The sequence below is a fragment of the Aulostomus chinensis genome, chromosome 15 (assembly GCF_037954235.1).
Source record: "Aulostomus chinensis isolate RoL2024-O1b breed Wild chromosome 15, RoL_Achi_v1.0, whole genome shotgun sequence".
Classification (NCBI taxonomy): domain Eukaryota; kingdom Metazoa; phylum Chordata; class Actinopteri; order Syngnathiformes; family Aulostomidae; genus Aulostomus; species Aulostomus chinensis.
The window spans coordinates 7156835-7170473 of record NC_141334.1 but is presented as its reverse complement, the minus strand read 5'-3'; the positions used below and the strand labels follow the sequence as shown (position 1 = coordinate 7170473).

General features: G+C 43.9%; 1 protein-coding gene across 1 annotated transcript in view; it reads right to left on the bottom strand.

Annotated features, from left to right (window-relative positions):
- Positions 1 to 13418, bottom strand: part of stk10 (serine/threonine kinase 10) — a 39591-nt gene extending 26173 nt beyond the window's left edge. The window contains exons 1-2 of the mRNA XM_086226623.1: positions 12862 to 13418; positions 2258 to 2422 (exon numbers count right to left, since the gene is read on the bottom strand). Coding sequence (XP_086082749.1) covers positions 2258 to 2422; positions 12862 to 13020 — 324 coding nt within the window. The 5' untranslated portion in view covers positions 13021 to 13418. The remainder of the gene's footprint in view (positions 1 to 2257; positions 2423 to 12861) is intronic.
- Between the last annotated feature and the right edge of the window lie 221 nt (positions 13419 to 13639).

Here is a 13639-nt window from a genome sequence, read left to right as displayed (position 1 = left end):
AGTAGCTTAACGTCATCTCAGCCACAAACTCAACCAGTCTGCACTCAAGCGGCGGCGCTCTGGCATCGTCCAGTCGGCTCCGACTTTAAAAAGTACGCTCCAGCTACAAATACATCAGTAATCCAACTCTGTCCTGGATGCTGCTTTAACTACAGCTAACAGTGATTAGCATACAAGTCCAAAATACTCTGTATTATTTCGACGGTACTGATCACTTCTTTCTCGTGCAATGACCGTGATCATGATATCAAACGTGACGCACCAGGAAAAAGATGAAACTCCTCGTAACGGCAACAGGATCAGTCGGCCTTCATTGGTGGTTTTACAGGTGCGTGCATGGGCAAAGGTGCATATAGATTTTTGTGCTGGCTTACCACACACAGCTTAAACTAGCGCAGACTTGGAAAGACGCAACGGAACTGTGAAGTCTGCTCAATATCCTGAATGAAAGTCGTGAAGTGCACCTCCAGCGTAGGCGAGAAAATGTATATGTCTGGCTATGCTTCTACATGATACATTTCTCTTCTTCTCTGTCCTCGTTGTCTTTCATCCCCTCTGTTTGACTGCCCTTCTCTCCTTCTTCTCCTCTGTGTGCTGATGCAAGCAATCCCCATGTTAAAGGCCCCCTTTTTCTCACGCTGTGGGCCTGGCTGACTCAAGACCAGATTGTTCCTGAAATGGGAACAAACAGCCCTTCTCTTACTGTCTCTTTCTTCCTTCCTTTTTTTTTTTTATCCTCTTACTCAGTAGAAAGCAGAACGGGTGGGTCGGCGCTGGAATGCGTCAGCTCACCCCTGCTCAGTCCACCCAAATGGAGGTTACTGAGGCCTGACCGACAACTACTGAGCTAGCTGTGAAGATTCTGAGGCTGCCCCCCCCCCCCACACACACACACACACTCACATACTGCTTGTTATTTGAACATCATTTTTCTACTACCAGTCTGACATGCATTTTAATGAGTTTATTTGTTAAAACTGGGATTGTGTAAAACATGGACTGATAACAGATTACAGAGGGTTTGACAGTGAAAATGAGTAAAATCTAATTTAGTGTCTGAACACACAGTGGAAGTGAGACAGTGAAGCAAAAAGCTGAGTGTCTGACAGAATCCACACACACCCACAGGAAGCATTGTGGCTTGAACGCTGCAGGCGGGGTTGTTTGTTAGTTTGTGCTGTAAAGTCAAACTTACAGTCTCAGATTTGAGTGAAGGAGCAGGGGGGCGGTGGACAATCACCTTCCACACTCAGGAATTCCAACTATGACCGGGACAACCATGACCGACTCCTGGGCTACACTGACACAGCTGTGTGTGTGTGTGTGTGTGTGTGTGTGTGTGTGTGTAATGCAGATCTTGATACTTCAGTTTTAACTGCTATTAACAAAAGACTTCCCTTAATCTTAAATACAGAAGTACAATATTCAGATATTAAATCTTAACGTTAGGTTATCATAACATCAAAATGAGAAGGGCTAAAAAAAAAAGGGTAACCCAACTATCTTTAGCCTTAAGGCTGCCTTGTAATTCCTTAGACATTCAAGGTCGTGGCCCAGCATGAGGTCACTATTTTTCTTGGCCAGAAAAACTGGGAGATTACAGAGGGAGTTGAGAAGTTTATACTTGACCTAGTGTGTGAGCGTGGAGAAGAAAAATAACTGGAGAGCAGAAAACGTTACACTGAAATTGATCTACATTTTTGCAGTTAACAGCAGGGTGAGGACCGGGTCACTCCTCCCGCGTGATGTCACCCGGCGTTTTGTCTCCTTCCCATTTTTAGTCAATTCATATCTTTCATGTTCAACATTTGTTCGGCACTTTTTTCACACGTTGAAGAAACATACTGTAGATAACACAGTTTTAAAAGGAAACCAACTAATCGAGCACAGAGAGGAATCCCGTGGGTCTGTGGACATACATGGTGGGAAAATATGGCTTTTCCTTGCTGATTGTTTGGGTTGTTGTGGTTCTGTTTGGAGATTTGGACCCAGAAACTTCTCAGTATCGTAAGAACTAAACATCTGGTAAGGGAGGTAACAGATAAGGTCGTCTCGTACGTAATGTGACAACCTTTTACTACAATGTCTCTATGTGGCTGCCGAAAGAACATTTTCTATTTATCATTTAGTTTATTCAGACTGCAAAAAAAAGGATAATGTCAATTATATCAAAGGCAGTTGAGTGATGTCCAGTCGTTTTCAGTAAAGAGAGGATGTAACCGGCAGGTACCGGCTTGATCCAATCCGTGTTACCCACCCAGAGATTGTTGTCATGGTAAAATGCGTCGAGCAGCTTGACAATGTAGCGGTGGTCACATTTAGCCAGGATGTCGATCTCAACCATGTAGTCCTCCAACTCCTCCTCACATTTTGTCTCAATCACTTTGGCGGCTGCCAGAACACCCGTCTCCTTGTTCCGGGCCTGAAAGACAAGGAAAAAGACGAAAATTGAAATACATATAACGTTTTTTTATTAGAAAGTATCCACGAGCATGTGGATTTAGAATTGAAATTCAGAGTGAAAAAGCTCCACAGAAAACATGGAGAGTGATAGAAAAACAGGGTGTGGCTGTGTGATGTGAAAAATGCAGATGAGGAAAAATGTATCAGTGTTACTGAGACATTTCTGCCAACATCTTGTCGCAGACTTAAGTCAGCACAGCCGGAGCTTTATTATAAGTTGCACATTTGCTTCAAAGCAGTTTATTGCACGAGCCTGTCACTGTGAGTTGTCTGGCTTCTCTCCACGAGTCAAAGGGAATCCGAAACATCGCCAAACTCAGGACAGCAATTAAAATGTTGACGAGCAAACAAACAGGAAAAGAGAAATCCACACCCTCCCTGAGCGACTGGGGACCAGGAAGAACCACAAAACTCATCAAGATTGATGATTGTTTCGAGCCTCGCTCAAAAGCATCAAAACCAAAAACCATAAAAGTGACTCAGAGCGAAGAACGTGGCGCCGAAAAGATGATGCTCAACCTTGTGTAACAGGCAGAATGTTGCGAATGCTGACAGATGCTTTTGTGTGTGTGTGTGTGTGCACAAAAACATGAACCTGCGCCAGCACACCACTTGCTCAGTGACGTAATTGTAAACAGGCACTGATGAAGAGATAAAACAGGCGAAAAGTTCTCTCCACTGGTGTTCATGTCTGCAACAAACCTACCGTGGATGGAAACAACACCGGTTACAGTTGTGGAAAATCAACGACAATATCTCACCTCATCCAAAATCTAAAACAATGTGATACAATTTGACATTAAAAAACAAAAGAAGGAGACCCATCGTGCCCGTCTATGTGTTCGCGTCCCCCCAGTGACCTATAGAAGCAGACAAAACAGCCTGGTGGGGTCTGATGCCTCCACCACGCTTTACAGGAGCTGTGGGAAAACATCTGAATAAACAGTATAGGCCCAAGGCAACACACTTTGAAACCATGATGTTTTGTGTGTGTGTGTGTGTGTGTGTGTGTGTGAGTGAGTGTGTGTTAGCCAAACAGGGCTCAAGAGGAGCACAAACCGCCCGCGACGGTAACCTACTGTGTGAGTCAACAGGACGTTCTCCTCCTGCCACCGAGCCGTCAGTCAGCGGGGTAACAGGCCTCGACAGTAAACACTGAGACACCAGACACTTTCACTTCTCTGCTAACATCTCAGCTGCCCGCTACTCTCTCTCTCTCTCTCTCTCACACACACACACACCCCTCCTGCTCAAACAAGAGCCCGACTTCTGAAAAGAAACACTAAAGCTCTGCATACACATCCATTCCATAAATTCTCTGAGATGACCACGACACGATAATATTTCATGTTATACTGGAATTCATATTTGACCAAAGCACAATAATAACTGCACGTTCACTCAGGGACTGCCAAGACTGATTTTTAGCAGGACAGCAAGAGCAAATTTCAACACTCCTGCAATACCAACAGACAGTAAAGAGGGATCGACTAGATCACCTGTTCCAAAATGGAACGTTTGTTTCTTTTCTCCACAAAACAAATGTTCTCAGCATCAGAATGTTCCCTCCCCTGTGGAGGTCAGGTGATGTGATGTCTGGCAAAAACTGTGATATTTGGTAGAATGACAAAACAACCGATTTGACTTTGGGATAGATAACAAATCTGATGCGGATCTGATGATGTCATTCGGGGCTTTGGGGTTCCACGATCTGAACTGACATAAACTGGCTGACTTACTGTATCTGAACAAGAGGGTGTATGTAGAACAACAAGGCAGCAGTGAATGTAGGTGAGAGCTCACACTTTCCAAACTGTGGTTAGTAGAGGAGCGCTGTGAGTTGTCCCCCACCTATCAAAATGTGTTTAAATACAGTTTTCCTCCTCCACTGGGCTGCACTTTCAGGTAGGTGCAGTATTTGTTAAAGGCCAACTTTGCGTAAATAAGTTCTATTCCAGATGAATTTTTTGGGTGAATTACCACTAACATTTCAGATCATATCGCGGTTGCAGTATCAGCCAAACTATTCACTATTAAATTTTGTTCAAAACTAAATAAAGTAAACCAATTACTGTTTGGTGAAATTCCAGCCCATGTTATCTTTTGGCTTTTCAAAGTAAGAGTCTCTCCTGAATATGAGTGCATAAACACAGGCTGGGCAAAAGAAAGCATTAGCTGTTTTATTTTGTGTGTGTGAGGAGAGTGGTATCTGAGAGCGCCAGAAACTGAACAGCGCCTCTCATACCAGCAGCTTCAAACGAGCTGCAATGTGCCATAAGTTTTGCATTCTGCCTAACTGCTCTTCTGGTCAGTAAGCCCAGCTGTAGGCGTCGTTGCCATGGCAGTGCCGGGTCAGCGGCAGCACTGAAGAAGGAGCACTGACGGTGAAGGAGGAAGGGATTTGTTGAGTTCAAAATTATTGAGTTCAAATATCAACAATGTTTCCCTATGCCAAACCTTTAGTTTTAGTAGTCAAAACCTAACTCATTCCGAACTCATCCTTACGTGTGTGTGATGCAACACACACACACACACACACACACACACACACCTCAGTGGGAACAAGGCAGAGGAATGCATCTCTGGTCTTCAGATGGTTGTGGGACAGTATGGGTACACAGACAAATGATCAGCTTAAGCACTCCTGTAGCTAATGTGTGCAGCAGGGACGGTATGACATCACTGTTTAGCACGCTGCCATACGTGTAAACAGATACGTGCACTTTACCGCCTGTATACACAGCACTGATAGCAACACCGAAACACCTCCTGCATGTTAGCATGACATCAATGCACAAGTGTTTGTGCGTGTTTTGGTGTGCGCTCACAAGAGACAAACAAGAACATAACTGCAGGGGTGTGTGTGTGTATGTGTGCGCGCGCGGGGGGGGGGGGGGTCCTTCTTAAATCTCTTTAAGTTTAACAGCCTTGGAAAGACTGATAATGATCTGTCTCAAACACAACTGATGTCTTTTAATTACAGCCTGTCTTAGATAAGCAACATTTAATATCAACTCATGTCAACGTTGGTTGTGGAGCCTGCTGCCGACCTGCCTGCATCCTGACATACAACCTGCCAGTCCTGCGCTTATTGTATCTCGCAGGTGTGGAGCATTCGTTTAAACACACGTCAGACGGAACATACAGTCACACAAGTCAACTCGGAAGTACACACTTAAGAGGTCACTTCCAAGCACCTGAATAAGCTTGCGCCAGTCGAAAAGCAGATCTCAACAGTCAGGAGCACTGGACCGCGATTCATCTCCACAAATAATCAGTTATGAAACCAGCTAGCTATGCAATAACAGTGTACAAGCGAGCGAAGGAAGAGGAGGAGGAATGCAACTCCCTCCATATTGTAGCTGCCAGCATTAAAGCAAACAACGTGTCACTGTTTCTAATCCACCAACTCCTCTCTCCCTCTCTCTCCACTGGAGAAGCACAACATTTTGGCTTGGATGGGTCGGATTTCCACCAACATCAGAGGGACTTGGTTCTGCTCCATCCTGCCTCACTAGATCTCTGCCTGGCTGTTTTCCTCTTCATTAGTGACTTGCCTTTTTTTACAGTAGGTAAAGTTCAAACAGAGAAACTACTGTAAGGCCTAACCAGTACAAAACAGATGCATTCTCACTCTTCCAATTTGAACAAATTGCCTAAATAGACCATAACATCGCATGTTTCACTTCATCTTGTAGCGTAAAAACATCTTAATGTAATAAAAAACAGCATCCCCTTCAAAAGTTTGTGAACAACACATATCGCTGGCTAATAATCTGCTTTGTTCATACCCTTTTAGATAAAAATGTTTAAAAAAAAAAAAAAAGCAAAGGTGCACTGCAGGATTTCTGCCATAGATATTTCAATCAGCACCTTTCCATCAATCCCCGCAGCGGCCTGCGTTTCCCTCACCATCATACGGCCCGATTAAATGCCTGCCGCACTTTTGTCTCCATCTCACCATCTCACCTCACCCCAAATTTGCCTGTGGTCCCTGCCTGTCCACCTTCACACCGATCTGTCACACATGTTTGTCCATGCATGCAAGTGAAGGCTACGGTCCATGAGAGAGGAGTGCATCCACGGCCGCTAAACAAAAGCTTCAGAAGGGGTGACGTTGTATAAGCAGGTGTTACTGACCCGTGTGTTTGCATAAAACACCCTTTATGTGTTGGTAGACTGAGTAAACACACAGTGCGTGTGGTGTGGTGTTCAGAATCCTGAATGAAAATGTTTAATATTCTATCTGGGAAGTTATCGGTCAGAACTGTGGGTTTGTTGGTTCAACAGATACCGGACCTCTACAATAAAAGTTAAGCAAGCTTAAAAATAGCTTGAAATAGAAAAAAAAGGACTTACTGTACGCCATCAACTTTTACAATTTTATCTTCAAACTTACATAACAATGGAGCCTTAAGTTGAAGACTAATAATAATAATCATATTGTCAATGGGCCAGATGAACTCGTGTAACTGATAAAACAGAGAACGTTCCCCGGGGTCAGTCGCCTCCAGGTTGAATGAACATATGAAGACATGCTGACGTGGGTGTTTTTGCTTGTTTTATTTTTTCCAACTTGAATAATGTGTTATTGTCTCAGCAAACACACACACACACACACACACACACACACACACACACACACACACCTCCCTTCAGGGGAATGCATGTATGCAGGACCTTTGCCCCATCATAAACCTGTGAACCGCCCCCCTCCCCTCCAGGACCTCTCCGTGGGTCTGTGAGCTGTAATGATGTTCTCAGCAGCTAGTAAAACTACACCTCTGACAGCCTGTAGAAGAGAAGAGATCTGATTCAGATGAACAAGCACCGGTAACAGCAACATCAGCAGAAGTTGAGCATAGTAAAAACTGTTGCCGTTTTATGATTGAGCCGTCACAAGCCTTTTAGTGATGCAATAAAAAAAAAAATTAGTACGAATGTCAATTTAGCATTCATTGCTAGAAAAGTACAAATCATACGATCATGAAAAATGTATGACTCAGAAATGATATGCTTATATTGAGCAAAGATGCATCTGTTGAACCAGAATCCTCTGTTTTCAGTTTCAATGTACCAGAGAACAGCAGATCGGTCGCCATTACATTGGAGCTCGCGCCGGTACGAGCATGAGCAGCACCAACGTCCAAACAATGGACGAGCAACCACGGTAGCGGCAAACTTAATCAGACACGTCCCATCATCACGCCGCTGAAAAGGACCACATTGAAAAAACCTGCGCAAGCAAAGCGTATAAAGCCAAAGGTGATCAGGAGCTTCTGCGGCAGATTTAGCTGATGTGAAATAAAGTCAGAGATCTTCTGGATTTCACTTATGGGTTACAAGTTTTGTCCAGTAACCTGGAGTCCTTCGTTTTAAGTGAGAGTTATGGAAGGAAGTACATTTCCATAACAGAACTGTTAAAAAAATGTTGTTGTTTTTTGTTTTTGTTTTTTGTAAATTATGTTTTTACGAAGGAAAGAAATGGCCTAAAAGGGAAATGGGCAGGTTGGACTTAAAAACTGGAATCAGCAAAGAAAAATTCAACCAGTGAATCTGTGATATTGAGCAAATATACGGATGATCAGTTGATTGTTATTTCACATTAAGGTTACAGACTTTTCGCTTCTACCAAGTCAAGGAGCTTAGTCCGTTTAAGAGCAAATTACTCCAAATCATGAATTACCTACTAAAGTCTGAAGCTGAAGCTCGAGCTTACTTCTCAACCAATAATTCCATCGGAAATGTAATTTACACTCTAAACTCCAACGCAAACAACACATAACTCTGTACTAAACTGAGCACTCTCTCAAACAGTGAAAAGCCCTTTGCTCCCGTTCTGCAAAGAGGAGGGTCCTCAAACTGAAGTTTAGGTGAAGAATGTGGCAGACTCCTTGATTGCATAACCTCCTGACTCACTGAAGGCATGAATTCATGCATTTATAGAATGTAAATGGGCGTGAAGCACATATAAAACAGAAAAGCTACAACCTAACACCTTAACGTGGAGAGCGAGTCTTTACAAAATGTTTAATGTTTTGATCAGGATTGCAAAATTCCCCACATTCCAAACTTTGAGGTGAGCAAACAGGCGCAAAGCCAAAAAACCACCATACTCAAAGAAAATATTTCAAAAGCCAGAATATGGTGACAGACGAGATAAACTTCCCGTCTCTGGCCTGCCAAACACAAGAAACAGATTGGAGGGTTTACACACTCATGTTTAGACTGAGCTGCTTGAAACCAAGAGCAAACAGGCACTACAAGATGCCAGATTGTTTGGAATAACTCCATCCAGAACTAATCCGAAACAACTTTGAGAGAAAACAAAAGATGTGAAGACCAAAAACTGTACAAAAACACACGAGGAGGTAAAAGTATATATCTAAATGTGTAATCCTGCTGCTCGCATCGACCTCTACGTTGTCAAAGAACTGACTTTTGCGTGACTCAGGTGAACATCGCTAACATAAATTTCCATGAAAGTTGTGGTCCTCCAGCTTGTCAAAGCCTTACTGTCATCACGAGGATGATGGGGTCTCCTGGCGTGACGAGCCCACGCCTAACTACACTGTCTCTTATCAGTCACCACGGGCCCAGCTGGTCCCCGAGATTAAACACAGAAAGGCCCAGACCTCGAGCAGTACTGACGACCGTCTCGCTGAAAGGCGCTTTACTGATGAGTAACAAATTAAAGGAAAAACAAACAACAACATTGTGTGACCAAGATGGGCCACCGTGAACTACATTAAAAGCTTCATGCATCTTTTCAGACTGAAGCCATGCGGTGACACATGGATAATAGTATCAAAATTCTATACTCATTTAACCAAGTTTTCCTTTCTGTTCATGTCACCCGTCTGTACTTCTTTGCACACCCAGACCGTTGCTTCTAAATGCAAAAGGGGAAGTTGCAACCTGAGTCCCCTCCCCCTCGCTGACGGGTGATTCTCTTTCACTTGATTGAGGGGGATAATCATGGTTGAAGTGATGTTTCCATAAGCCCTTTTCTGTTGCTACACCATCTGTCAGTGCAAGTCCCACTGACAGAGGAGAAGCAACTGTCCCACCTTCACGTTTCACACGTATCTTCACAAGACTTAAGACCTAAAAAAAAACAACTGTTGTAGAAACAAGGACCCGAGGTTTACGTCTATCCAGACTGGATACGTTTGGGCTGGTTGTGGACAGTCAGGTGGATTACAGGCTCAACCTGATGTGCTGGGTTCTCAACTTATTGCTGCACTATGTCTTTGCTATCTAATCCATTTCCCTTTACAACCCTCTATCAAAATATTACCACTTGCCAATACCACGCAGTTCAGAGTTCACCAATACCTCCAAGATCTCAAAAAAAGCACTTGTATGCAACAGTACGCAGCACAGACGAGTCACTGACTATGCAAGAGTCCAGGTGGAGAAAACTATCATTTCCATCACAGACCTTCCAGGATAAACTGCACTGTTTTTCTTTTTCATCCCACAGTGGGAATTCAATGGAGTGTTACATTACAGCCTGTGTGCATGTGTGTGTGTGAGAGTGTGTGTGTGTGTGTCTATGGAAACACTTCACCAGCACCAGCAGCAGGTTAGCGGCATGTGGCCCATTAATTAGTGAGGGGAACAATACAACTCATCATGCTTCAGTTGCAAACACACGACGCATAATCTCCAACACGCGCCAGCACGCACAGACAGATGCACAGAATGAGATGCTGGATGGACAGGAAGTGAGACATTCATCAGACCTGTCACGACTGGAGTCATGAATGAGAGTCCAAAGAGACGGATGATGATAATACCTCAGAGAGAAAGAGACGGAGAGAGAAATATCTGAGGTTTTGTATCACATTTTGGGAGGTGCAACAATCTGAGGGTTTAAATTGTAATCTTCATTAGGCTGTTAAACTGGATCACTGCCAGTGTCAAAGTATAAAAACATAAAAGATGTTGGAGTGGGGAGTGAATTATTGATGGAAGTGTGTCCACCTCCAGAGCGGCGGAGTTGGTATGCACCACACAGATGCTTTTTGATGGAAATCGAGTCTTTTGGTTCACGTTTTCTGTCATAGACCAAATGAGTGAGCAGCTTTTGATCTGCTGACTTATATTCAGCTACTATTTAAACACAAACGCACTCAAACACACACACAGCGATACTTTGACTATGCATTTCTCCACTTTCAGCTTTTATGAAATGTTTTAAAGTGCACTTTAAATGCACTGAGAGTGTGTGAAGGACAAGTACCCAAAAATGATTTTCCAACTGAAAGCAGCACAAGCACTGATACTCAATAACGACCGCTTCTTGTAACGTGACATTTTGACCAATTCATTGTGGTTAGAAACTCCCTGGTAAGTCTAGAAACCTTGGCCATACTTCTCAAAACCAAACCAAGCAACAGCTCCAGTGGTGTCACGCTGAGGTGAACAGGATACTGTGACCTTGTGACACAGAAAACGTCCACAACAGCTTGCTGGTGTACACATGTGTTCTGAGCGGTCTTACACGATGAAGATGCGTTATTATTATACCAGCTCAATGCTTCATTAAAAACGCGTGGCGAGCTCTTCTTTAATTAATTAAGCATTAATTTTTCATTTCAACTCCACTGACTCAAAATTGATGAAGCACGTTACGTAGAACAGTTACAACTCAACTGGTTAACTTTTTGTGGATGGGGAAAAAAAATTGGGAATAAACTGAAATCCTTATGATATTCTGACAAAAACGTATCTTGCAATGTAGCATAGCGCTTTTTAGCAGTAAAGGCACATGAAAACAAAGGAAATACATTTCATTTTACAGTAAGACCCATGGATGCGCTGTGTAATTTGCACTCAACACTCCTCTTCAGCAAGCTGTTACTCTCCCAATGAGGTCATTAACCTCGAACAGCACTCTGTACTCTCCAGCAGTGACAGAGTACAGGGCTCACAACGAAGAGGCCACCAAAGAATTCTCAAATGACAAGAAAAACTGCCTTTTACTGAAGAAAGCCTTCAAAAAATGTACTGGCCCTCTGCTCCCAACAGCCTGACGAGCAGCTGATTACACTTGTGAGGGATAAACCAAGCATCCAGAAAATGAGCAAACTACACCACTGGAGGCCTTTCCCTCCTCCTATGTACACGATGATTATCTTGAGGTTTGGGAGCTGTAAGAGGAAGCTGTCCCCTGATGCGGTCCCACGATTTCCTGTCTCCGCCATCATCTGTTCCCACTCAGCCTCTCTCCCGCCCTGGATCTGACAGCTGCAGGTGTGGAGCTGTGCGCCTCAAAGCCTCTCACGCAACGCAAACAGCAGAGGTTACATTTCAGACAACTGACCAATTAATTCAATTCAAGCAGGAGGATGCCATATTTTACTTTGGCTATAGTTACACTATGTTTGAATGACTCAGCGCTCCATAGATATTCAAAGAATGTGTTCGTTCTGCCCAAAGGAGACATTATTGGACTATTTATGTCATGTTTAATTCATCCTCAAGTCATATTTCCACTGAACAGTCAGTCCTAAAACTCTATCTGATGCCCAAACTAAATCCTGCTTCCTCTGCCTCCATTTCCACCAATATGTCCACTATCCAGTAAAAACAAAATACCTAAATAAGGTGGGGTCGTCTGTAAAGACTGCATTTACTGTTCAATGCAGTGAGACATCACTTCTTCCACTGAAGCGGTCAAAGACTTTCACTGTGCTCCGCTGGGCAAAGCAGAGACAGAGGGCCTCTGCTCTCTGCTGGGCTTCACAGGGGGAACTGAGCAGCTCACAGATCCAGATTAAACAGCTCCACTGAGCCAGAACTGCTGCTGCTGCTGCTGCGCTTTTGGGAGGAGTGGATAATGAAGAGAAAGCTCTGGAGGTGGGATGGGTAACTGGAGAATGTGCTAAACACTCCCGACTACTGTTGTTCCTAAAAGCATCCGCATTTCCTAATCAAGTATCTTGGAGATGACTTACTGTTGGGAGGAGAGGGATGAAAGGCAAGAGGAAGTGAACAATCTTAAACTGACAGGAGTAATTAGTTATTACATATTCCAAACATTTCCCATCCACTTCGGACGCAGTAAAACCTTGTTTGACGACACACAGAGCTCATATCTTGGGGTTTTACAGGCGATACACTAAAGCTATGAGTCACGGTATTGTGAATGCCGGCGTGGTGAAACGCCCACAGGTGAGGAAGTAGTTCACGCCCCTTTCATGTATGACTTTTTCAGAGGAACTGGAACTTAAATATATTTAATGTGCTTCAAGATACCCTCACCGGGGGAGAAGTAAAGGGAGGAGATTGTTGATAGAGTGGGATTTCTAAAGACAAGAAATGTGTATTTATCAGTTTAGACAGACGTTCATCAGCACACATAAAGATTTGGCCCTCGGGCACACCTACCTTGTAGACTTTTCCAAACGCTCCATCACCAAGCTCGCCAATTATTTCCCATAAATCGTTCGGATTGATATCCCGATGTACGTGCTCGTACTGTTTGAGTTTCTTCTTTATTTCAATGGTGGGTAAACGAAAGATTTTACTGAACCTCGCCAGCGCCATTATTTACAAAAACAACAACATTCAATTTAGAGGAGAAAAAAAATCAAAAGGTTCGGGATGTCGCCACGGAGAACTGCTTTACGCACGCAGGAGAAGCGCAGCCCGTCACAAACAGTCTCTTCCCAATTCACAGCCCTCACTTTCTTTTTGGAAAAGCCAAAACTACCTGATTGAAGTTATTCTACTCCATCCATATCAGTGCGGAGCTCTGAACCGAGGCAAGCTGGTAAAACTGTCCCATAATCCCATTCACAAACCGCGGTAAAGTGCCGGACGCGTGGTGATCACCTGCGGCTGCTCACACGATGGAGCGACTCTACCGTCTGCCGGGGTAACTTGTTGCTTCACACGGAGCGGAGAAGCCCCACCTTGTTACTCAACACACCTCCCACCGCCCCCATGGAAATGTAGTTTCTTGCCTGGACCTTATTATGGCGGACAATATGGCGTAGATGAAGCGAAAGGACTTCACGTCCGCGTTGGGCGTGTCCTCTGACAGTGGAGGTGTCTCCCGCAGCTCCAAACAGCTGTGCTGCGAGCACACGCTGCAATGCAGTTGTCAGTTATTGTTATTGATGATCGATCCGTATTGACATATTTGATTCTCTCGCGTTCTGAT